This window comes from Macrobrachium nipponense, chromosome 6 (assembly GCF_015104395.2).
Source record: "Macrobrachium nipponense isolate FS-2020 chromosome 6, ASM1510439v2, whole genome shotgun sequence".
Taxonomy (NCBI): Eukaryota; Metazoa; Arthropoda; class Malacostraca; order Decapoda; family Palaemonidae; genus Macrobrachium; species Macrobrachium nipponense.
In genome coordinates, this window is record NC_061108.1 from 588,845 (window position 1) to 616,344 (window position 27,500).

Here is a 27,500-nt window from a genome sequence, read left to right on the forward strand (position 1 = left end):
TCTGCGATTCTTTCTGAGTGGAAAAGTGTTCCGTGATTCTTTCTAAGTGGAAAATGGTTCCATGATTCTTCCTAAGTGGAAAATGGTCCATGATTCTTTCTAAGTGAAAAAATGGTTCTATGATTCTTTCTACGTGGAAAATGGTTCCATGATTCTTTCTAAGTGGAAAATGTTTCTATGATTCTAAATGGAAAATGGTTCCATGATTCTTTCTAAGTGGAAAATGGTTCTATGATTCTTTCTAAGTGGAAAATGGTTCCATGATTCTTCTAAGTGGAAAATGGTTCTATGATTCTTTCTAAGTGGAAAATGGTTCCATGATTCTTTCTAAGTGGAAAATGTTTCTATGATTCTAAATGGAAAATGGTTCTATGATTCTTTCTAAGTGGTAAATGGTTCCATGATTCTTTTTAAGGGGAAAATGTTTCTATGATTCTAAATGGAAAATGGTTCCGCGATTCTTTCTAAGTGGAAAATAGTTCTATGAGTCTTTCTAAGTGGAAATAGTTATATGATTCTCTCTAAGTGGAATATGGTTCCATGATTCTTTCTAAGTGGAAGATGGTTCCATGATTATTTCTAAATGTAAAATGGTTTTATGATTCTTTCTAAGTGAAAAATGGTTCCATGATTCTTTCTAAGTGGAATATGGTTCTGCAATTCTTTCTAAGCAGAAAATGGTTCCGTGATTCTTTCTAAGCAGAAAATGGTTCCGTGATTCTTTCTAAGCGGAAAATGGTTCCGTGAGTCTTTGTAAGTGGAATATGGTTCCATGATTCTAAGTGGAAGATGGCTCCATGAATCTTTCCAAGTGGAAAATGGTTCTATGATTCTTTCTAAGTGGAAAATAGTACCGTGATTCTTTATAAGTAGAAAATGGAAATTCTTGCCATTTTCTTGACCTCATCTTTGATTTGATGATTTGTGGTTCACTTCGCAAAATTAAAAGTTGGTAGAATTCTTTCATTCTGATTAGCCTATGGCAGTCATTGGTAACCGTTGCTCCAATCCGTAGTCTTGAGGGCGTTTGTTTCATTTCAAGGGACGGTGCGTAACAATCGACAATATTTGAATTCAGTAATTCTGGGCGTTTGTGTAATTTCAAGGTCCGATGCACAACGAATCCCTGGACGCGGCTGAACTCATCATCTCCAGTAACAGTTTTGAGCCTCTTGGTACAATTATTCTATTTTTTGGTTTCGCAGACCCTTTGAGTTTTTCTTTACTATTTACCTCTTTCTTGTTTTCACAGACCCTTAAACATTCCCTTGATCATTTGACCAATAAACCACGATTTTCTGTGTCCTTCGTTTCTGACGCCGTTGGACTGTGGAACAACCTCCCTGAGGATGTCGAGCAATTAGGATTCCAGAAATTCAAGCGAAGATGCAATGCATTTCCGCCCCAATACAATTCTCCTTGTATTTTAATAACATACTTACGTCGTTTTCTCTGTTTGTTTATTCACTTGTAAAATCTGTTTATTCATTTTATGAATTGGTCTTTTGTTTCATATGAATAGGGTTGATCTCCTGAGTAATAATAATAATAATAATAATAATAATAATAATAATAATAATAATAATAATAATAATAATAATAATAATAATAAAGTCAGTTAACTCTTACTTTAATGCCAATTACCTGTTGGTTATACTCATCCTACAATTACTCGAACTTCAGATGTGAGCAATAATATCTCGACCATTATTTTGGGCAATGCTCATCCGATGTATAATTGAATTCAGTACCCTAAGGAAAAATCCTACTGTCTCTCGTTTCAGACTTCGTTCGTTTCGTAATTCCTGGTAAAAAAAAAGAAAGAAAGAAAACAAAAGAAATCATTCCATTTAGATATTAAGAATTCTCAATAGAACTAAATTGGTTTTCCATTTATTATTATCATTACTATTTTTATTTTTGATAAGCCGTGCTTGTTCCTCCTGGGGCAGCATTGAGAAATCATTGCAGTAAGAAGCAAATCTTGCTATTGCGAAAGAACTTTTAATTTATTTATTTGTAAATGCAAAAGCCACTTTTATTGACAACCCAGTGCTCTTATCTAGCCCAAGCCCGAAGTAGGAAAGATGTGGGGAGGGGGGTAGGGAAGTGGATTTAAAAGCTGCTTTTTTTATAAAGATAAAACAGAAGGAAATTAAAGAGAGCCCCACGGCTTTGTTGTAGAGAGAAGGTGGTTTTCACCAAACTTATACAGGAATTATATATTTCTTGTGAAAAGAAATAGGCTGGTATGTCGCCTACCTGTCTCGGATAGAGAGAGAGAGAGAGAGAGAGAGAGAGAGAGAGAGAGAGAGAGAGAGAGAGAGAGAGATGCAAGATGCAAGCAATTTTATTAATCGCTTTCTCCAGGCATTCCTTGAATAACATATTCCGGGTTTGCCTTTGTTTCCTCAGGCCAACATTTCAGTCTAGTCTCTGTAGCCATTAAATGCATTCCTGGGAGCGAGGCCTGGTCGACGTTATTGGGAAATTGGCTCTGCTCGGATAGGTATATTGATGATACGATTTCTTTGTATGTTAGAGAGCTGGGATATATAAGTGTCTGGGAGAGTTTTGGATCTTCTCACACACACACACACACACACACACACACATTATTATTAATTATTATTATTTTTTTTTATTGATTTTTTTTTTTTTTGCTCTATCACAGTCCTCCAATTCGACTGGGTGGTATTTATAGTGTGGGGTTCCGGGTTGCTATGTGCGCCGTTTCTAGGATCACACTCTTCTGCATGAGTCCTGAAGCTACTTCAGCCTCTAGTTTTTCTAGATTCCTTTTCAGGGATCTTGGGATCGTGCCTAGTGCTCCTATGATTATGGGTACAATTTCCACTAGCATATCCCATATCCTTCTTATTTCTATTTTCAGGTGTTGATACTTATCCATTTTTCCCCTTTCTTTCTCTTCAACTCTGGTGTCCCATGGTATTGCGACATCAATGAGTGATACTTTCTTGATTTTGTCAATAAACGTCACGTCTGGTCTATTAGCATGTATCACCCCATCTGTTCTGATACCATAGCCCCAGAGGATCTTTGCCTGATCGTTTTCTTTCACTCCTTCAGGGTGGTGCTTGTACCACTTATTACTGCAAGGTAGCTGGTGTTTCTTGCACAGGCTCCAGTGGAGGGCTTTTGCTACTGAATCAGGCCTCTTTTTGTACTGGTTCTGTGCAAGTGCCGGACATTCTCTTGCTATGTGGTTTATGGTTTCATTTTTCATATTGCACTTCCTGCATATGGGAGAGATGTTATTTCTATCTATCGTTCTTTGAACATATCTGGTTCTTAGGGCCTGATCTTGTGCCGCTGTTATCATTCCTTCAGTTTCCTTCTTCAGCTCCCCCCCTCTGCAACCATTGCCATGTGTCATCGCTGGCTAGTTCTTTAGTCTGTCTCATGTATTGTCGTGTATTTGTTTGTTGTGCCATTCCTCTGTTCTGTCTGTCATGCTCCTGTCTCTGTATATTTTTGGGTCTTCGTCTACTTCCCATGCACCCTTGAGCCACTCGTCTTCACTGGTTTTCAGATATTGCCCCAGTGCTCTGCTCTCGATGTTGACGCAGTCCTCTTTGCTTAGTAGTCCTCTCCCTCCTTCCTTTCGTGTTATGTATAGTCGGTCTGTATTTGCTCTTGGGTGTAGTGCTTTATGTATTGTCGTATGTTTCCAAGTTTTCTCATCTATGTTGTGGAGTTCTGCCTTCGTCCATTCCACTATTCCTGTGCTGTATCTGATTACGGATACTGCCCATGTGTTTATGGCTTTTTTCATATTTCCGGCGTTGAGTTTTGACTTGAGTATTGCCTTGAGTCTCTACATATATTCTTACCTGATCGTGTCCTTCATTTCTTGGTGTTTTATATCCCCTCCTTCCATTATTCCCAGGTATTTGTATCCTGTCTCATCTATGTTTGATGTTGCTCCCATCTGGTAGCTTTATCCCTTCAATCCTTGTTACTTTGTCCTTTTGTATGTTGACTAAGGCACATTTTTCTATTCAAAACTCCATCCTGATGTCCCCAGATACAATCCTTAAAGTCTGGATTAGGGTATCTATTTCCTTGATGCTCTTACCATACAGCTTGATGTCGTCCTTGAACATCAGATGGTTAATTCTGTTGCTTCTTTTCTTGAGTTGGTACCCATCATCCATCTTTTGCAGTTCTTTTGTCATGGGAATCATGGCTACTACGAAGAGTAGTGGGGACAGTGAGTCGCCCTGGAAGATCCCTCTCCTGATATTAACCTCTGCTAGTCTTATTCCAGAGCTTGTAAGTATTGTATTCCAGTTGCGCATTGTATTTCTGAGGAAGCTGATGGTGTTTTCCTCTGCCCCATATATTTTCAAGCATTATATTAGCCATATGTGTGGTATCATGTCGAAGGCTTTCTTATAGTCTATCAATGCTATGCTTAGGTTGGTTTTCCTTCTCTTACTGTTCTTTATTACCATTTTGTCTATCAGGCTCTCCCCTCAGTAGCCATTGCCATGTGTCATCGCTGGCTAGTTCTTTAGTCTGTCTTATGTATTGTCCGTGCATTGGTTTGTTGTGCCATTCCTCTGTTGTGCTTGTCCTTCTCCTGTCTCTGTATATTTCTGGGTCTTCGTCTACTTTTATCAGTCCTTCTTCTCATGCACAAATAAGCCACTCGTCTTCACTGGTTTTCATATATTGCACCAGTGCTCTGTTCTCGATGTTGGCGCAGTCCTCTATGCTTAGTAGTCCCCTCCCTCCTTCCTTTCGTGTTATGTATAGTCTGTCCGTATTTGCTCTTGGTGTAGTGCTTTGTGTATTGTCACATGTTTACTCGTTTTCTGCTCTATGCTGCGAAGTTCTGCCTCCGTTCATTCTACTATTCCTGCGCTGTATCTGATTACTGGCACTGCCCATGTATTTATGGCTTTTATCATATTTCCGGCCTCTTTTTGTACTGGTTCTGTGCAAGTGCTGGACATTCGCTTGCTATGTGGTTTATTGTTTAATTTTTCGTATTGCACTTTCTACATATGGGAGAGATGTTATTTCCATCTATCGTTCTTTGAACATATCTGGTTCTTAGGGCCTGATCTTATGCCGCTGTTATCATTCCTTCAGTTTCCTTCTTGAGCTCTCCCCTCTGTAGCCATTGCCATGTGTCATCGCTGGCTAGTTCTTTAGTCTGTCTCATGCATTGTCCATATTTTGGTTTGTTGTTGTGCCAGTCCTCTGTTCTGTTTGTCATTCTCCTTTCTCTGTATATTATTGGGTCTTCATCTACTTCCCATGCACTCTTGAGCCACTCATCTTCACTGGTTTTCAGATATTGCCCCAGTGCTTTGTCCTCGATGTTGACGCAGTCCACTATACTTAGTAGTCCTCTCCCTCCTTCCTTTCGTGTTATGTATAGTCTGTCCTTATTTGCTCTTGGGTGTAGTGCTTGTGTATTGTCATATGTTTCCTAGTTTTCTGATCTATGCTGCGGAGTTCTGCCTTCGTCCATTCCACTATTCCTGCGCTGTATCTGATTACTGGCGCTGCCCATGTGTTTATGGCTTATCATATTTCCGGCGTTGAGTTTTGACTTGAATATCGCCTTGAGTCTCTTCATATATTCTTTCCTGATCGTGTCCTTCATCTCTTGGTTTTTTATATCCCCTCCTTCCATTATTCCCAGGTATTTGTATCCTGTCTCATCTATGTTTGATGTTGCTCCCATCTGGTAGCTTTATCCCTTCAATCTTTGTTACTTTGTCCTTTTGTATGTTGACTAAGGCACATTTTTCTATTCAAAACTCCATCCTGATGTCTCCAGATACAATCCTTAAAGTCTGGATTAGGGTATCTATTTCCTTGATGCTCTTACCATACAGCTTTATGTCGTCCATGAACATCAGATGGTTAATTCTGTTGCTTCTTTTCTTGAGTTGGTACCCATCATCCATCTTTTGCAGTTCTTTTGTCATGGGAATCATGGCTACTACGAAGAGTAGTGGGGACAGTGAGTCGCCCTGGAAGATCCCTCTCCTGATATTAACCTCTGCTAGTCTTATTCCAGAGCTTGTAAGTATTGTATTCCAGTTGCGCATTGTATTTCTGAGGAAGCTGATGGTGTTTTCCTCTGCCCCATATATTTTCAAGCATTATATTAGCCATATGTGTGGTATCATGTCGAAGGCTTTCTTATAGTCTATCAATGCTATGCTTAGGTTGGTTTTCCTTCTCTTACTGTTCTTTATTACCATTTTGTCTATCAGGCTCTCCCCTCAGTAGCCATTGCCATGTGTCATCGCTGGCTAGTTCTTTAGTCTGTCTTATGTATTGTCCGTGCATTGGTTTGTTGTGCCATTCCTCTGTTGTGCTTGTCCTTCTCCTGTCTCTGTATATTTCTGGGTCTTCGTCTACTTTTATCAGTCCTTCTTCTCATGCACAAATAAGCCACTCGTCTTCACTGGTTTTCATATATTGCACCAGTGCTCTGTTCTCGATGTTGGCGCAGTCCTCTATGCTTAGTAGTCCCCTCCCTCCTTCCTTTCGTGTTATGTATAGTCTGTCCGTATTTGCTCTTGGTGTAGTGCTTTGTGTATTGTCACATGTTTACTCGTTTTCTGCTCTATGCTGCGAAGTTCTGCCTTCGTTCATTCTACTATTCCTGCGCTGTATCTGATTACTGGCACTGCCCATGTATTTATGGCTTTTATCATATTTCCGGCCTCTTTTTGTACTGGTCCTGTGCAAGTGCTGGACATTCGCTTGCTATGTGGTTTATTGTTTAATTTTTCGTATTGCACTTTCTACATATGGGAGAGATGTTATTTCCATCTATCGTTCTTTGAACATATCTGGTTCTTAGGGCCTGATCTTATGCCGCTGTTATCATTCCTTCAGTTTCCTTCTTGAGCTCTCCCCTCTGTAGCCATTGCCATGTGTCATCGCTGGCTAGTTCTTTAGTCTGTCTCATGCATTGTCCATATTTTGGTTTGTTGTTGTGCCAGTCCTCTGTTCTGTTTGTCATTCTCCTTTCTCTGTATATTATTGGGTCTTCATCTACTTCCCATGCACTCTTGAGCCACTCATCTTCACTGGTTTTCAGATATTGCCCCAGTGCTTTGTCCTCGATGTTGACGCAGTCCACTATACTTAGTAGTCCTCTCCCTCCTTCCTTTCGTGTTAAGTATAGTCTGTCCTTATTTGCTCTTGGGTGTAGTGCTTGTGTATTGTCATATGTTTCCTAGTTTTCTGATCTATGCTGCGGAGTTCTGCCTTCGTCCATTCCACTATTCCTGCGCTGTATCTGATTACTGGCGCTGCCCAAGTGTTTATGGCTTATCATATTTCCGGCGTTGAGTTTTGACTTGAATATCGCCTTGAGTCTCTTCATATATTCTTTCCTGATCGTGTCCTTCATCTCTTGGTTTTTTATATCCCCTCCTTCCATTATTCCCAGGTATTTGTATCCTGTCTTATCTATGTGTTTGATGTTGTTCCCATCTGGTAGCTTTATCTCTTCAGTCCTTGTTACTTTGCCCTTTTGTTTTTTGACTAAGGCACATTTTTCTATACCAAACTCCATCCTGATGTCCCCAAATACAATCCTTACAGTCTGGATTAGGGTATCTATTTCCTTGATGCTCTTACCATACAGCTTTATGTCGTCCATGAACATCAGATGGTTAATTCTGTTGCTTCTTTTCTTGAGTTGGTACCCATCATCCATCTTTTGCAGTTCTTTTGTCATGGGAATCATGGCTACTACGAAGAGTAGTGGGGACAGTGAGTCGCCGTGGAAGATCTCTCTCCTGATATTAATCTCTGCTAATCTTATTCCAGAGCTTGTAAGTATTATAATCCAGTTGCGTATTGTATTTTTGAGGAAGCTGATGGTGTTTTCCTCTGCCCAATATATTTTCAGGCATTCTATTAGCCATGTGTGTGGTATCCTGTCGAAGGCTTTCTTATAGTCTATCCTTCTCCTACTGTTCTTCATTACCATTTTGTCTATCAGTAGCTGGTCATTTGTGCCCCTGCACTTCCTTCTGCAGCTTTTCTGTTGGTGGGGGATGGTGTTTGTATCCTCTAGGTAGTTGTATAGCCTTTCACTGATGATACCTGTTAGTAACTTCCACATTATTGGTAGGCAGGTGATAGGCCTGTAGTTACTGGATATATTTCCCTTACTCTTGTCTTTTTGTACTAAGGATGTTCTTCCTGTGGTCATCCATTTGGGCGCATGGTGATTTGTGATACAATGCTGGTGTTGTTCTGCTATTATTATTATTATTATTATTATTATTTTATTATTATTATTATTATTATTATTATTATTGTTAAAAAATATCCACATATATAAAAATATATTTCTATGTAAAAATATAAAACAAAGACTTTCGAACACCTGAACGGTGTTCCTCATCAGTGTAACGTTAAAATGTAATGAAGAGGATAGTTTCTCTCCGAAGAGCTTCCACGGAATATTGTGTTCATTAGAAAGAAGTAAGAATAAGTAATGGGAAATACAGAAAGAAGTGATCTCACTTATTAAAAAAAAGAAAGAAATTATTTAACAAATTAATAAATAGATGGTAGATGTAAGTAAAAGATTAAAATGCAAGGAGACTCGTACGAACATATATCAAACTTGATTGAAGGAAAGCTTAAACAGTCTTCGAGGATGAGTTGTTGTTCAATGCCAAGCAATATCTTCTTTGAATATCTGCCCCGGTTTTTCACACGTTCGTACTTTGGGCACAATGCATTACTTGGGTGCCCCGAGCGCAAAGGTCTCTCCAGTATTTTCGTTGCATCTTTATTCTTCCAGTTTACATGTATGGATGCTTATGTGTGTGTGTAGCTAATGTGAAATTGTGTTTCTCATGAGATCTCATCTATTCTTTTTATCTTTATTGCAATGTGGGAAGATCTCATAGAAAAAATGTTTATTTTAGTCTTTATTGCAGTATATTAAAAACAATTATAGTTTTGTTTCATGAAATTGCAGCAGGAACATACTGAGAAGCGACGTGATCTCATCACTTACTATTTCATTCATCATTTATATGACCATCTTACTGAATAAACCAATACTCTTTTTTTTTCCATCTGTTCACCCGCCTGTGGTGTTTCGTATGGTAACACTGCGTCCCAGGCTTTAGATAGTTACATTCAACTTAGATTCAACAATTATAATATTATCCTATTTCCAATATTAACGGTGTAATTTGCATACAGTAAATTATTAAAACACTTTTCAGTTGCAAATTTATACCCAGATATCCTTTTATTTACCTAAAACAAACAAAATGTAACTATCTAAAGCCCGGGCCGCAGTGTTACCATACGCAAACACCACAGGCGGGTGGGCAGATGGAGAAAAACAGAGTATAGTAACCTTACCATTGACTTGGCAGGTCATTATAAAAATGCTAACAAAAGTTTATTCCAATTCTCTAATAATTACCCCCAGATAATTGCATCGTAATTGATGTATTAATTGCTTACATCTATTACATTTGATAACGAGATCTGATTTAGCAATTATTGAAACACCTTTCTGGTCTTCTTAGTCATTCCATACTTTTCTGTTCTGTTAAGGCCTTTCTTATGTTTACATTTTGAGCGTTGAAAATCATTTGCAAAAATATTGTAATTCATTTCGTTTTTTCATCATAATCGTTTGTAATTCAAATCTTTATGTTTAAATATACATTTGATAGCACAGCCAGTTTGTACTTCTCTTGAGGAATTATATATTATATATGTATATATATATATAATATATATATATATATGTATAATATACAGCATACATGCATGATATATATATATATATATATATATATATATATATATATATATATATATATATACATAGATATCTATATATATATATATATATATATATATATATAATATAATATATATATATATATATATGTATATATACTCATCATGCATATATATATATATATATATATATATATATATATATATATATATACATCATACATACATACATACATAATATATATATATATATATATATATATATATATATATATATATATATATATATATACATACATACCTACTACTATACATACATATATAATAAAAGGAGCCCATAAAAACACTAAAATATAAAAAGTAAGTACTTTCTGTATATTGGCGTTTTTATGGGTTCCATTTATTAGCTAGAATTCTGTTGTAACAGAACATTTTCACTATACTCTGTTTTTTTCCATCTGTCCATCCGCCTGTGGTGGTCGCGCATGGTAACACTGCGTCCCCGGCTTTAAATAGTTATGCTATGTGTAAATTTTAGGTAAATAAATGTATATCTTGGTGTACATTTGCAACTGAAAAGTGTTTTAATAATTTACTGTATGCAAATTATACCGTTAATATTCGAAATAGGATATTATTTAAAGCCCGGGATGCAGTGTTACCATGCGCAAACACCACAGGGGAATGGACAGATGGAAAAAACAGAGTATAGTTATATATATATATATATATATATATATATATATATATATATATTATATATATATTCAAAGATTCTTATATGCACGGTATGTTCTGGCAAGAGGTAATATTGTGCTGCGCGCGCTAGCCACAGTGGTTACAGAGACTAGCCTAGGCTATAAATTCCCCCATACCTGTAACATTAAACACCTTACTCATTCGCCACGGCCTTACTGTTCGAACACATGCTTTGGTACTGGCTTCGAACTAACCGAAACACTAGTTTACATGCAAATTGCGACATCATGCATGTTCCGCCGTGCCCACCCTCGGGACGATAGATCTGTCCGAACACGCGCTTCGGTACTGGCTTCGAACTAACTGAAAAAATAGTTTACATACAGATTGCGTCATCATGCATGTTCCTACGTGCCCACCATCGGGCCGATAGATCTGTTCGAACACGCGCTTCGGTACTGGCTTCGAACTAACCAAAACGCTAGTTTAGGATAACAAAAATTAATATACAACTTACCCTCTTCAAATTTCAAAGTCGCTGCTGTCCGACAACCATTTAAGGGTTCATGAACCGTCGGTTCGCTATGTTGCACGTTGTACACAACTCCGAATAGTCCCCAAGTAAACCTTCTTTGTACAACCACTTCATAAATTCGTCGGTGTTGCATAGGAACTCGATCAGAATACTAATATACAAATGCGTATATTTATCGAACTCGTCTGCTGTAACACTTTTAGGAAATAATACTGCGTGTGTTCTATCCATGTTGGCGGTGGAGAACGGAAAGGGTGAATTCTGTGTGTGCAGGCAAGATTGTCTGATTCATATTCATGGGACACGTTTTTATTGGTTGGAAGAAAGTTAATCCATGTCCCATGGGGATAACCTGGGTCAACCTGATACAGGATTGGTTTGATTTAAAATTCCCTCGTTGGGGGCGGGCCGACATACAGCGCCTGTCCGCAGCCAACTCAAGAACTACGGGAGCTCCGACCGCCGAGTCACCCTTCACATCAAGTGGGTACTTTGAAAAATTTACGTTTCACGGGAAATATCGGCTGATGGTATTTTGGTGTAAATTGGTCGGATAAGTGACATTTCGGGCATATTTTGGAATTCTGGACAACTTTTTATTTTATGCATTTTGTTATTTGGGGTAATGGTTTTGGAAATGTAGGATCTGTCTGTGGATCTGTAAACTACCCATATATATATATATATATATATATATATATATATATATATATATATATATATATATATATATATATTATATATTATATATGTGTATCTTTGTGTATCTTTATATATACAATATATGCGATCGCTGTCCCTGAGATTACAAGACCAGGCCGGTACCAACTGTCCGGAGGAACGAACAAGGAAAAAATAGGCACGGCAAAGTTTAGTTAATATTTATTTACAAAACATTTCTCATGTGGACGAGAGTTTCGTGTCTCACGTATCCTTGGTAGGTTAGGAAATTGATCGTGCAAAACTTTACACAATCATTTTAGCATTTATTTGATAGCTTGTTTAAGGTTGTTGAAGGTTAAGGCTGAACACACAAATACACACGCATATATACATACATACATACTACATACATATATAATACTATATATATATATATATATATATATATATATATAATATATATATATATTACATCACAGTAGATGTACGTGACTTCGTTTTATAGGCGAATACAACAAGGATAAAGACGAAAGCGCTTGGTACAGACTTTGTGCCTATCATTTTCCCGTGGCATTTACTCATATATATATATATATATAATATATATATATATATATATATATATATATATATATATAATATATATCATATATAAATATATGTATATATATATATATATATATATATATATATATATATATATATATATATATATTATGTTTTGAGAGGATGAATAGAACGTATTGATAGCTTACATCATAGAACAGTTTCTTATTTTATCAAAAGTAATAATGAGAAATTGATAAGACAAAAATAGCGCTAATAAAGTGTTAGATGATAGATGACAGTTGAATGTTAAGTAAAACGAGTTTGATATTCTGGAAAATAATATGATCGAAAATTTATACGTTACAAGGAGTTACAAGGATTAGGATGTCTCAAAAACTTGTTAGTCCATCCGAGGAGACATCGTGTCCTTACTTATCTGTAGGAGCAATTTAACTGTTCATTCACATAGTTCTAAAGATTTTGTCTAGCTTTCTTTTAAACTCTTCCACACTGTTGCATAGTCCATAGCTTATAAGTAACTACTTGGATTATTATCCTAATTGACAATTAGTTATTAATTTTATTGGATCTAAAGCAGGGAGAAATGTTTGATGACTAAAAAAAACATGAGTTACTTCAGTAGAATACGAATATGCAAAATCAGCATTTTTAACACGGGTAAGTCGTGGAATGTGCGTTATAAAAATTTTAAAGAATTAAAAAGAAATGCTCTACAGATAAAGAAAAGATGGAAGTATAATATTAAAAACGTGGGTTATGATGTAACCCATCGAAAAATTACAAAATGTCTACTGATTTTCTTGTTTTATTCTGTACATTGGGAGGGGTCAAATGAGTACAGTTGCCTGTGGAAGTTTACATCTGTATCATCACGATTTTCGTTCAAACGGGAGACATGATTAGTCTACAGGAGTTAAGCAATGAAATGGAACATTATGGTGTGTGAGGAAGTAGATGTAAAGAAATTCTAGGTAACATTTATATCTTGGGTGATTTCTTACTCTAATCGTCTTACTAGTATTAAAAAAAAAAACTTTTCAATGGCGTATACCTATGGAACTTATACAAATGAAGGTGCACATAATATAAAATTAGCATCTATGTATTGAGCACAGATGTAAAACATGAAATGCATTTGATTGGAGTTACATTTATTTACGACCTTCAAGAAATATGCAGGGAAATATGCCTACATGTAAGGCAATAACGGTTCTCCCTACTCAGGGTCAAATAATGGCAATGATTCTTTACGTGGCTTAGTTTGTTTAACTCCCAAACAAGGCCTTAAGCTTATTGACATTCTCATTGCTTGGTTGGGGAGACTTGGGACGTCCAGAGCTCTGGGTGTCTTCTCTCTCGGTTTCTGTAGATTCTTTAGTTATCTTCCCACTAGACGTTGAATCTTCTTTCTTCGAGTCACTTTTTCCAATAATAGGTATAGTTGTCGGTGTTTTGTCGTCAGCCTTTCTTACCTCCATCTTCTGATCTTTTTCTCTAGCTGCACTAGACACTGGAAGAGTATCTTCGACACTTATACTGCTCTCACCACGTTCACGAATAGTGTCCAGCCCTTCACCTAAGAATGACATTTCTTTACTACCCAGGCGTTTGTATTCCCTCACAGGGCTTACTGCAGGACTTGCTGGAGGGTCACTGGAACTGCCAACCTTTTCCAAAGTATCTTGACTTCCAGCATGCACTATTTTGCTATCTGTACTATCCTCCTCTTTTTTCGTATTCTCTGACTCTTGCAGATTTTTAATCCTGCTTTTAAGTTCGCTCATTAAAGCGTCCTGTCCTTTTGAACTACTGCTGGGTGAAGGAGAAGGAAGAGGACTGCTGTCACTGTCAGACAGGTCTGGTTCTTTGACTGGTATGATAAAGAATTTGTCTACTCGCCGGGCTAGAGGGCTGTCTGCCGAAGATGGAGGGATTTCGTCAAAGCTAGAGCCTCTCTTGAGAATCTTAGTAGGGTGTCGTCTTGTTACTGGAGTGTTAGGGACGCTACTTCTAGAAGTGAGAGAACTTGGAGTTGTCGGAGATGGCGTTGAATTTTGAATTACGGAAGTAGAACTACTTAAAGGAGGGGTGTTCGAAGAATTGCTGTTTGAAAGGACTAATGGCTCAGGTTTCTTTTTATCAACTTTTTCACTGTCAACTGCTGCGGCTTTTGGGACACTCTGGAGGAGCTGAGACATCACAATAGCTAGTGATTTTGGCATACTGTTTATCCTTGCCCCCGCCGATTTCTCCCTCTCTAAATTTCCATTCTTTTGTTCCTCATCGTTTTCATTTTCAGCACCTACAGCATTCTCCGTCTTTTCGTCATCAGCTTGACTAATGGAACTCTGTGACTGAAATTCAGTGGGAGAGTTAACGCCATCAGCCGAATCTGGTAGGTCCTGGTGATTTGCGTCTTCGCTTACAGGGGCTGCTGAAACCATACCCTCTGGTGCACTGCTAGTGACATTTTCTAGTTCCACCATTTCAGTCTCATCTTCTGGTTCGTTTGGTGGGAAAGAGCCATTAACTACATTATCTAGTGATTCTAAAGCTTTCTGAACCTCATTCTCCTTCTCCTCTGCATCTGGAATGTTTTTAACAGCTTCTTCAAGTGCCAGAGGCGATATGGGCTTAGGTGGCTTCTTTTCTATTCTGATGCCCTTTGGGGTATTAGGGGCAGTACTGATTGGTGTAGCTAGCTGAACGTTAATTGTGGGAATGACGAACGAGTGGGGTCTTCCTGGGCCACCTGGGTTGTCAATTCCAAATAAACGCCCTTTCGCTCTAAGTTCTTCTGAGCTGTGGCTCATTCCATAGAAGAAGTAGATGGGAAAACCTGGCATGGAGGAATAGTGGATTTAGTGCGATTTTTTTTATAGTTGCTAAAAATATTCAGAATGAAAAATCCTACACTAAATATCAATTTGCACTTTCAGAAATCAATGTAGAAAGTGTGACAGTAAAGGAATTTGCATCAGCAATTATTAATCCTAGAAGGTTTGATGTATATTGATGATGAACCAGTTGTCGTAAGAAATGACATGTTTACCTCATCAATTCATTCAACCAGTTTTTATCGAAAATGCAATTCTCTTCCTTTTCTTGTAATGATGCAATTTTTTCTATTTGTGGAGAGTTGCATGAATATATCCCTTAAGAGAAAGTATTTCCATGGAATATTATCAATTCATCGATAAAGAAACTAATTGTTAACCTTACAATAGTACGTAAATCATAGCTTTTCCTAAGTTGTCTATTCAGTGTTAAATTCTTTTCTCTGGTGAAGTACTTACTATGCCTGACTAGTCTTTCACTTACTGCTCCAATATTTTCTTTACATTCTTACCATCCCAATATTTTCTCTATAGTCTTACCATCATGTTTTAGACTAACCCAGCTTTGAGTTGTAGGCAACAATTGAGCTATACTCATAGGGTTTCATAAACCCTTTACTTTTCACGTCATTATTTTGAGGTCTTTTACATGGGCCTATGTTTTCAAGGTCTGAGAATGATGGAACCAAAATTGGACTCACCGATTCCCATCCAGATTGCAAATCGAATCCACGTGTCTGTAGACAGATTGAACATGAGGTAGAAATTGATGAAGGCGCTTACTGCAGGCATCCACGGGACCAGAGGGACCTGCATCAAGAAATCGTACTTTTTACTAGAAACATTTTAGAATTTATGTCTTCACTTCGAATGTTCTTATCCCATGTTCACAAACGGTGTGTTTTTTTATTACTAATTTTATGGCCAGGGTACTTGTCACTGGTACTTGAAGCCAGTAATGATATAATAATAACGACAATAGTTACATAGAACTCTCAATGCTAAGAACAGCAGTAACTTTGTACTATAAGGTCCACAATAGTATATCAGTGACTTCATAAAGTCACAAATTCTACCATTAATATACTACTGTGGATCTTAATAATAATAATAATAATAATAATAATAATAATAATAATAATAATAATAATAATAATAATAATAAATGCCAAGACAGCAAAGTTTTTCTACTTTTCCATGCTTAATGAAATTAGGTTAACGTACCTGGAAGGAAAGACCTTTCTTGGACTGTGGTTGCATTGCTATGATCACGATAATGAAGACATTGAGAACCACCATAATAACAATGCTGACAATAGCCCCAGCATCACCTTGGGAGAGTTGTTCTCGAAGGATGACAAGCAGGCCGCATAGTATGGCTATCAGTATACCTTCAAACGTTAAGTGAGAAAAATCAGTCATTAATTAATATCTAAAAATGAGATTGGGTGCAAATAGGACTAGGGGTGCTCCACATTACTTTAAAAAATGTCAAACACGCTGGTATCTTATTGCACACCTTTAGCAAACACTTTGAAAACAACTCAGCGACTGATAAGTGGAGAACTAATCTTTGACCAGTAGGGGATAATCTTATGAAGCACTGGTTAGGAGTACCAATAAGTTGCTGACTTATATTTGAACTGTTTGTGATGGGCATTTGATGAGATGTCAATGTGTGTTTCTGATATGTTTTACTGTAGTGAGGATGTACCTCAGGGTACGCCTGCGCTGTGTCATAAACGCACTTCAATAACTAATCACATGTAGTTCACAGGCATGTTGAATACAAGTCAACGGCTTATTGATAGTTCTACTCAAAGGTTTCGTTCTCCAAGTATGGTCGTTAATTAGTTTTCAACCTGTTTGTGATATATGCAATAAGTAGCCAACGTACATTTATTGAGCATTCTAACCTAATGTGCTCCCACCCTACAAATGGTACGTGAGATACACCGGTGAAGTTAGGTGGCTGCAAGTTTGATCTTAATCACCTCAAATTTACAAAGCTAGGGCGTTTGCTGGCAGTCCTTTGATATTGTCAAAATAAAAACATTTATTAAAAAAAGATTCCTAAATTTAGAGGCGTTACAAGAACCCGAATTAACTTTCAAAATCTAATTCGTTTGTATGTTGTCAATAAGGAATGGGTATCCCTCCTTAAATTAAGAAAAGGCTTAGGAAGTAGTGTTGATTGATATATGAGCTGAAACAGTAGATTCCCCTAACTATAATCAACCCCAAAATCATGAATATCAGTTTAAAAAAATGATTGTATATAACACATACTGAGAACAGGTTAGGAAACAACAGCAAAAATCCCTTTACTTACAATATATATACCAATGTCCCATAATGAGCTTAAATGGTAGATTCACCTAACTTTGACCAACCCCAAAATCATGAATAGATGTCTGAGAAATTATTGCATATAACAAATTATGAGAACTGGTTAGGCAACAATAGCTAAAAATCCCATTACTTGCAATATAATTACCAATACCCCATAATGAGCTGAAATTGTAGATTCCCCTAATTATGACCAAGCCCAAAATTATGAATATATGTATGAGAAATGATTGTATATAACAAATTATGAGAACAGCCTAGGCAACAGCAGCAAAAATCCCATTACTTACAAGATATATACCAATGTCCCATAATGAGATGAAATTGTAGATTCCCCTGATTATGACCAAGCCCAAAATTATGAATATATATATGAGAAATGATTGTATATAACAAATTATGAGAACAGCCTAGGCAACAGCAGCAAAATCCCATTACTTACAATATATATACCAATGTCCCATAATGAGCTGAAATTGTAGAGTCCCCTAACTATAATCAGCCCCAAAATCATGAATATCCATTTGAAAAATGATTATTTATGACACATAATGAGAACAGGTTAGGCAACAGCAGCAAAATTCCCATTACTTACAAGATATATACCAATGTCCCATAATGAGCTGAAATGGTAGACGCACCTAACTATGACCAAGCACAAAATTAGGAATGTATGTATGAGAAATGATTGTATATATAACACATAATGGGAACAGGTCAGGCAACAGTAGCAAAACCCCATCACTTACAATATGCCAAAGTCCCATAACTTGCCACAGTACTGGAGAGTTCTGTAGGTTCTCTGTGCTTGTCCAGATTGAATAACTGCCTCATGACTTGATTCCTTGAGTATGACGGGGAACTTGTGGAGACTTTCTTCTTCGCTGTCTCCACCAGACTCTCGGGCTCCTCGTCTTCTGTATCTGGGGTGAACCTTGTTTTTTTTTTGACAAAAATGAGAATAAAATGAATATAACAACCCTCATTACAGCCCAGGCATCAGTCTTGTGTCCTCGTGATAGTGATGAACTAATTAGTGACTTTTATTTATTTTAAATATAGTAGGAATTTGTAGATGAATATTCATTTTGATATCTATACGTGAATCTCATTATTATTTTAACTTAGGGAATGTGTTACTGACATAACACACACACACACACACACACACACACACACATATATATATATATATATATATATATATATATATATAATATATATATATATATATATATATATATATATATATATATATATATATATATAATTCTGTCTGTGTTTGTGTATCATGCCAATATATATATATATATATATATATATAGATATCATATATTATATATATATATATATATATATATATATATATGACGAAATGTATTTGTAAAATTATATACAGAATTTTTATAGCTTCCGTCCATCCTGCTCTGTGTGTGTGTGTGTGTGTATTTTTGTGAATACAATTTTCTTCCATATCGGGAGAAGAAGAAGAGGGAAAAAAAAAAAAAAAAAAAGAAATTTTTGTTATATGTCTGGTTAGGTTTTCCTACAGTGCTGCTACAAAATTCTCCAATATTAGGGAACTTAATATTCACAGAATTCTTAAAAAAAAAAGGCTATTTGAATTCTACAAAATCTGTCTTTTGTGACTTTTGAAGAAACTGTACCAGTATATACCTGAGAAGCATCACTGACACAGCAACAATGGTGTAAGCCATCAGGGTTCCAATGCTCATCATGTCAACAAGAGCCTGGAGATCGAATAGCATCGCCAGTAGCCCTGTAGAGAGTGACAAAAATTCATAAAATATATGGATGAAATGAGAAGGCAAAGACTTAATTCTATACCATTTATCTTATTGCAGGAGAAGTGATGTAAAGTATTATACTTTCCATTTTATATTTACGTATTTGTTAAATTATCTGTTATTCTGATAACTGCTCACTTCTTTCTGTGTTTCCGATTATTTTCTATTATTTCTTTCGCACGAGCACCATATTCTTTGGGAGTTTGAATTTCATGCCTGGGCCCTGTATGTTACCATATGAATAGGGTTCATCTTCTGAATAATAATAATAATAATAATAATAATAATAACAATAATAATAATAATAATAATAATATAATAATAATAATAATAATAATTATTATTAATTATTATTATTATTATTATTATTATTATTATTATTATTATTATTATTATATTTTGGTAAAAGACCCTCTTTTAGGCAAATAATGTTGAAGAGAATGGCAGATTTAAGCGAGTTTATTTTATATATTGTTTTTTTATATTGTTTTATATTACCTTTTTTATTAGAAAAAGAAAACAATCTATAAAATCAACTCACTTAATTCTGACATTCTCTTCAACGATAATAATAATAGTAATAAAGATAATAATAATCATAAAAGGGGTACTGAAATGGGCATGACAATGGGATTTTAAGAAAACAGATGCTAAAACTCCCAAGTGTAGAACCTGAGACGAATATCTTTAGAGAAAGCCAGAGATGACGGGGTCTCTGCTACGCTTCTTACCAGCGAGTAATCCAGTGAGGAAAGTGGCCATTAGAGGCGTCTTGAACCGCTTGTTGATCTTGGAAAGGAACCTGAATATGATGCCATCGTTCGCCATGGCATAGATGATCCTTGGGAGAGGCAAGAGAACGCCAACCATACTGGAAAGACGGGAGAGAAGAGAAGCCGATTGAAGTAATGCATGTAAACGCGCCAACAACCTATCGCATACACGAATAAGTCGAATACAAGTTAACAACATTTTTTTTTATTTTTGCAGTCCTAACCTGCGTTGGCTAAAGATTCGTTTTTCAGTGAATGCCGTTGACCTGTTTTCAACTAGTTTGATGTGTGGTATATGCGATATATTATCACTTTTATTTTCATTAAATGCAGCGATTATAAACAATTTTGATGCCAAAAGTGATAAGGGTGAAAGAAGCAACGATAGATCGTTGAACTTTGCTATGCATGAAAACTAAAAGGGGGTAGCGCCTTTAGTGAATACGAGGTTTCAGGTATATTTGTCAAAATCTCTGCGTTACTTTCGCTGATTACAGGTGGAACTTATACCAATAGTCTTATCAAAAGGCCAAAGGTATGACTTATGATGATAATGAATATTACCGATAGGCTAATAAAGTAGCAACTGTAGCTGATTACTCAGAATCCTCGTTAGATAAAAAAAATTATTTGTAAAATATATGATTTTAATATTTCCGAACGATGTGATAGAACTGCTGTTTAAACCGTGCATTTTTATAAATGCTGCTCATGCAGATCTCTTTTTTTTTATATAAAAGGTCGTATGTATACTTATACATACATACATACATATACGTACGTTAACAGTTTATTCAAATGCATGCGAAGTTTAGTTGAGAAATCAAACCTATAAAACTGTTAGAGCACTGATAACGATAGCCAGTTTTGGCGAGTGTTATCAGGAGAGAGAGAGAGAGAGAGAGAGAGAGAGAGAGAGAGAGAGAGAGAGAGAGAGGAGTAGGGAGTAGTTACCTGGCAGAGAATCCGAAAAGCGCTCCAATGCTGACAATCCATTTTGACACCTGCAAACCTTTGTCGTCGAAATAAGCGACCAGAGCAGCGTCTGGATCCTGGGTGGGATAAACAGTCGATGAAACAGATAGATGATTTGACATTATTTAACAGGTATTTATATTGGCGTTGAGCTTAAATTAACAGAAGATCGTGCCATAGTAGCAGCTACTGATACGTTTGTTAAAAACGCCTTGTGTCATTATACGAAAATTTAAAGTGTATCAATGGATAGGTATGTAAAGTTGAAAGGGTTAATAACTAAGGAATTAAAGTGAAAAAAACTGAATGAATGTTTACGAAGAAGAAAGGAGATGACAATTAGAGACTCAGGATATTAAACGTTAATAGGGAAAAATGAAAAATACCTTAAACGTTAATAGGAAAAATAAAAACTTAGATATTATACATTAAACGTTAATGGGAAAAATAATAACTTTTAGTAAACGTTAATAGGAAAAAGGACCACTACATTAAATGTTGATATGAAAAATAAAAACTACATTAAACGTTTATGGGAAAAATAATAATTTCTATTATAGTAAACGTTAATAGGAAAAATAATAACTTTTAGTAAATGTTAATGGGAAAAATAACAACTACATTAAACGTTAGTATTAAAAATAAAAACTTAGATATTATATTTAACGTTAATTGGAAAAATAACAACTACATTAAACGTTAATAGGAAAAATAAAACTTAGATATATTAAATGTTGATAGGAAAAATAAAGAACGTATATAGTATATTAAATGTTGTAATAAGAAAAATAAAAAAATAGATACTTAATATATTTTAACGTTAATAGGACTAGATGATGAATGAACCGAGAAAAAAAGAAAAGAAAAATGCAATATTTTTACAGAGAAGCAAATCATGTTACAAAAATATTCACATCTAACGCGGACGTGAACGTATCCTGGAAGACAATAAGATCTTTCTGAAGTGCTTATAGTTACAAAAACATCATACCAGTGCGCAGTAGGGCATGGACAACGTCACAGTTGCAGACATTCCGAAATAAGCCAGGAAGATGACCAACAGGGAGACGGTGATCGAGAGTGGGATGTTGCGTGATGGATTAATCGCCTCTTCTCCTGCGAAGTGGAACGAGAAAGTCAGAGATGTGTATTTCTGGTGATAGAAGAAGTTCACTCTCGACGTGGTTCGGAAGTCACGCGAAGCCGTTGGTCCCGTTGATGAATAACCACTGGTTCAATGTGACGTAAAAGCACCATACGAACAAAAGACAATATCAAAACACGTAGTGCAGACGCTCCTCTGCTTACGAACTTTCAAAGATACGAACTTTTAGATATACGAACTTTCAAATATACCGAGTTTCAAAAATACGAACTTTCAGAGATAGGAACTTTCAAATATACGAACCAAGGTCTAAAGAATTGATACGAACTTTCAGAGATACGAACTTTCAAAGATACGAACTTTCAAAGATACGAACTTTCAGAGATACAAACTGTCAAAAGATACGAACTTTAAAAGATACGAACTTTCAAATATACGAACTTTCAGAGATACGAACTGTCAAAGATACGAACTTTCAAATATACGAACTGTCAAAGATACGAACTTTCAAAGAGACGAACTTTCGGAGATACGACCAACCCGTGATCGTAAATTAAAACTGTTACTCTATTATAAAAAAAATTGCTTAATGTATATAGGTTTTATATATTTGCATTAATAAAAAAAAAAACTATATAATACAGAACAGTCTTAGTATTGTGTTTTATTGATAGGATGTTTATGATTTATTTGTTAGAATTAAAATGTAAGCAATAAATAATGTGTATGTTAAACAGGACAGAAAAATAATTTCTGATAAAATATAGCGTATTTATTTTAATTTGCGCTGGTGAAACAACGCTCTAATTGACCATAGATTTAAGCACGCGCCCCGAGTAAGCTGGAGGTCAGATCATGCCCTATCATGCCCTGTTATGAAATAATGACACACCTAAAAAAAAATTAATATTAATGTTTTTACTGGTGAAGAAATGCCACAGTGTTTCCAATATACTTTGGCCTTTATGGTGCCTCACTATACTGTGACAGGAAGTGATAAGTAAAAATTGTGTATTTGATTACAATTCTATTTATCAGATTACAAAAATGATTAAAACTGTGTATTTGAGTAAGACTGTATTTGTCAAAATACAAACATGATTAAAATTGTGTATTTGGGTAAGACTCATTTATCAAAATAACAAAAATATGAAAATTATGTATTTAAGTAAGACTGTATTTATAAGAATACAAAAATAATTAAAATTGTGTATTTATGTAAGACTGTGTGTATCAGGATACGAAATTATTGAAAAGGTGTAGATTAGTAAGACTGTATTTATCAAAATGCAAAATTTATTCAGAGAGAGAGAGAGAGAGAGAGAGAGGTGTCTTACCAGTCGTAGCAATGCAGTCGAAGCCCACGAAACCGAAAAAGCAGGTGGCGGCACCGTTCATGATGCCGGCGAAACCGTGGGGGGCGAAACCACCTTCGCCCCAATCTTTGTCACCCTCGGTTGTGTTACACAGCGTCAGGGTGTCATTTTTGGACAGTTGCCAGTTCGAGATGTCAGCTGAAAGACGTGAATTTATGTCATTATTATTATTATTATTATTATTATTATTATTATTATTATTATTATTATTATTATTATTCAGAAGATGAACGAACGATATTCATAAAGAACAAGGCCACCTTAGGGGCCATTTGTTTGAAATTCAGTCTTCCAAAGGATTATTATTATTATTATTATTATTACTATTATTATTATTATTATTATTATTATTATTATTATTATTATTCAGAAGATAAACGCTATTCATATGGAACAAGCCCACCACAGGGGCCATTTACTTTACATCCAGTCTTCCAAAGATTATTATTATTTTTTATTAGTTATTATTATATTATTATTATTATTATTATTATTATTATTATTATTCAGATGATAAACGCTATTCATATGGAACATGCCCACCTCGGGGGGGGGGGGGGGGGGTTTGGTATTGACTTGAATTTCAAGCGTCCAAGGAATTATTATTTATTATTATTATATTATTATTATTTTTTTTTTTTTGCTCTATCAGTCCTCCAATTCGACTGGGTGGTATTTATAGTGTGGGGTTCCGGGTTGCATCCTGCCTCCTTAGGAGTCCATCACTTTTCTTACTATGTGCGCCGTTTCTGGGATCACACTCTTCTGCATGAGTCCTGGAGCTACTTCAGCTTCTAGTTTTTCTAGATTCCTTTTCAGGGATCATGGGATCGTGCCTGTTGCTCCTATGATTATGGGTACAATTTCCACTTGCATATCCCATATCCTTCTTATTTCTATTTTCAGGTCTTGATACTTATCCATTTTTTCCCTCTCTTTCTCTTCAACTCTGGTGTCCCATGGTATTGCGACATCAATGAGTGATACTTTCTTCTTGACTGTCAATCAACATCACGTGTGGTCTATTTGCACGTATCACCCTATCTGTTCTGATACCATAGTCCCAGAGGATCTTTGCCTGATCGTATTCTATCACTCCCTCAGGTTGGTGCTTGTACCACTTATTACTGCAAGGTAGCTGATGTTTCTTGCACAGGCTCCAGTGGAGGGCTTTTGCCATTGAATCATGCCTCTTTTTGTACTGGTCCTGTGCAAGTGCCGGGCATTCGATTCCTATGTGGTTTATGGTTTCATTTTTCGTATTGCACTTCCTACATAGGGGAGAGATGTTATTTCCGTCTATTGTTCTTTGAACATATCTGGTTCTTAGGGCCTGATCTTGTGCCGCTGTTATCATTCCTTCAGTTTCCTTCTTTAGCTCTCCCTTCTGTAGCCATTGCCGTGTGTCATCACTGGCTAGTTCTTTAGTCTGTCTCATGTATTGTCCGTGCATTGGTTTGCTGTGCCAGTCCTCTGTTCTGTTTGTCATTGTCCTGTCTCTGTATATTTCTGGGTCTTCGTCTACTTTTATTATTCCTTCTTCCCATGCACTCTTTAGCCAGTGCTCTGTTCTCGATGTTGACGCAGTCCTCTATACTTAGTAGTCCTTTCCCTCCTTCCTTTCGTGTTATGTATAGTCTGTCCGTATTTGCTCTTGGGTATAGTGCTTTGTGTATTGTCATGTTTCCTGGTTTTCTGATCCATGCTGCGGAGTTCTGCCTTCGTCCATTCGACTATTCCTGCGCTGTATCTGATTACTGGCACTGCCCATGTGTTTATGGCTTTTATCATATTTCCGGCGTTGAGTTTTGACTTAATTATCCCCTTGAGTCTCTGCATATATTCCCAGGTATTTGTATCCAGTCTCATCTATGTGTTTGATGTTGCTCCCATCTGGTAGCTTTATCCCTTCAGTTCTCGTTACTTTTCCTTTTTGTATGTTGACTAAGGCGCATTTTTCTATTCCAAACTCCATCCTGATGTCCCCAGATACAATCCTTACAGTCTGGATTAGGGTATCTATTTCCTTGATGCTCTTACCATACAGCTTGATGTCGTCCATGAACGTCAGATGGTTAATTCTGTTGCCTCTTTTCTTGAGTTGGTACCCAGCATCTATCTACTGCAGTACTTTTGTCATGGGAATCATGGCTACTACGAAGAGTAATGTGGACAGTGAGTCGCCCTGGAAGATCCCTCTCCTGATATTAACCTCTGCTAGTCTTATTCCAGAGCTTGTAAGTATTGCATTTCAGTTGCGCATTGTATTTTTGAGGAAGCTGATGGTGTTTTCCTCTGCCCCATATATTTTCAGGCATTCTATCAGCCATGTGTGTGGTATCATGTCGAAGGCTTTCTTATAGTCAATCCATGCCATGCTTAGGTTTGTTTTCCTTCTCTTACTGTTCTTCATTACCATTGTGTCTATCAGGAGCTGGTCTTTTGTGCCCTACACTTCCTTCTGCAGCCTTTCTGTTGGTGGGGGACGGTGTTTGTCTCCTCTAGGTAGTTGTATAGCCTTTCACTGATGATACCTGTTAGTAACTTCCACATTATTGGTAGGCAGGTGATAGGCCTGTAGCTACTGGCTATATTTCCCTTACTCTTGTCGTTTTGTACTAAGGATGTTCTTCCTGTGGTCATCCATTTGGGTGCATGGTGATTTGAGATACAATGCTGGAGTTGTTCTGCTATTCGTGGGTGTAGGGCCTTGAAGTTTTTGAGCCAGTATCCATGGACTTCATCGGGACCTGGGGCTTTCCAGTTTGGCATTTTCTTTAGTTGGTGTCTGACTGTGTCTGTCGTGATCTCTGTGAATCTTTGTTTTATTCTCCCTGTTTCTTCTTCCTTGACTTCCTGGAGCCATGTTGCATGTTTGTTGTGTGATACTGGATTGTTCCATATGTTTTCCCAGAGTCTCTTACTTGGTTCGGCTTCAGGAATTTCTTGGTGGTTGTCTTCCCCTCTTAGTTGGCTGTATAGTCTTTTCTGGTTGGTTCCGAATAGTTTGTTCTGTTGGTATCCCTTATTCCTGTTCACGTACCGTTGGATCTTATGTGCTTTGGCTTTAAGTCTCTGTTTTACATCTACTATTGTGTTTAGTCCCCTCTCCTGTACTTTGTATTTCTCGTTGAGTTCCTCCCTTGTTTTCTTGCTTCTTAGCCTTTTATCTGCCATCTCTTTCAATTTACTCAAGTCAGATCTCTTCACCATGATTTTCTGTTGGGTTGGTTGTGCTGGTGGTGTTGGTGTTCGAATCCCCATCAATTCTGCTACTAGTCTTGTTTCTGTGATACTGGAGGTGTGTATTATGCCCATTATTTCATTGACCTCACTTGTTTTCTCCCTTAATTTCTTGGTGTTGTAGGCTTTCATGGAGGGGATCTTTGTTCTCTCTGTATCTGGCTCCATCCATTGTCTAATCTTTTCCACCCATTGCGTCCTCTCTGTTACTTCGTCGGTGTTTCTTCGTGTGTCGTTGTTTGATACCATATCTTCCCTGTCGTCTTCTGTGGCATCGTCTCTCAGTTCGTCTTCGTGTAATTCGTTGTCATGTGACATTTCCCTTTCCAGTTCTTCTCATTCTGTTGGGGAGAGCCAGTTCTTTTTCTTTATGTTCCTTACTTGGTCTGCCAACCCCTACTCTGTTTGGGGGGTGTTATTCCTCTCATTTCAGATGTTGACCAATCTTCTATATCCTCTCTCAGTCGGGTTGCTTCTGATGTAGCATCTCCATATTTCCTTATTTTCTTCTCTTGTCCATTTCTTCCTTTGATTTGCTTCTGTAGCTCCAATCTCAGGCTGTTGATTACTGTCGTTGTGGTGGTCATTTGTTGGATGACGACCTCCAAGTACCTGACCGTCTTCCCCTTCAATTGGGTTGAATACCTGGCTGCCGGACGAAGTTCCTCTGTTGCCAGAGATTCCATTTACGTCGTTGTCGTTTATTCCTTCATTTCTTAACATCATTGCTGAGTTTTGCTATTTAACCCATAGCTGGACCCTACCCCATCAGGGATAGGTA

At 36.7% G+C, this 27,500-nt stretch overlaps 1 protein-coding gene across 2 annotated transcripts in view; it reads right to left on the reverse strand.

Moving 5' to 3' along the window:
- Positions 1 to 12,360: 12,360 nt before the first annotated feature.
- The window catches only part of LOC135216411 (high affinity cationic amino acid transporter 1-like), a 58,788-nt gene continuing 43,648 nt past the window's right edge, over positions 12,361 to 27,500 (reverse strand). For both annotated transcript variants that reach the window (XM_064251705.1, XM_064251704.1), the window contains exons 6-14: positions 23,438 to 23,614; positions 21,987 to 22,111; positions 20,975 to 21,072; positions 19,979 to 20,118; positions 19,117 to 19,219; positions 18,189 to 18,373; positions 16,315 to 16,481; positions 15,792 to 15,900; positions 12,361 to 15,092 (exon numbers count right to left, since the gene is read on the reverse strand). In XM_064251705.1, the coding sequence (XP_064107775.1) occupies positions 13,519 to 15,092; positions 15,792 to 15,900; positions 16,315 to 16,481; positions 18,189 to 18,373; positions 19,117 to 19,219; positions 19,979 to 20,118; positions 20,975 to 21,072; positions 21,987 to 22,111; positions 23,438 to 23,614 (2,678 nt within the window). In that variant the 3' untranslated portion in view covers positions 12,361 to 13,518. The remainder of the gene's footprint in view (positions 15,093 to 15,791; positions 15,901 to 16,314; positions 16,482 to 18,188; positions 18,374 to 19,116; positions 19,220 to 19,978; positions 20,119 to 20,974; positions 21,073 to 21,986; positions 22,112 to 23,437; positions 23,615 to 27,500) is intronic.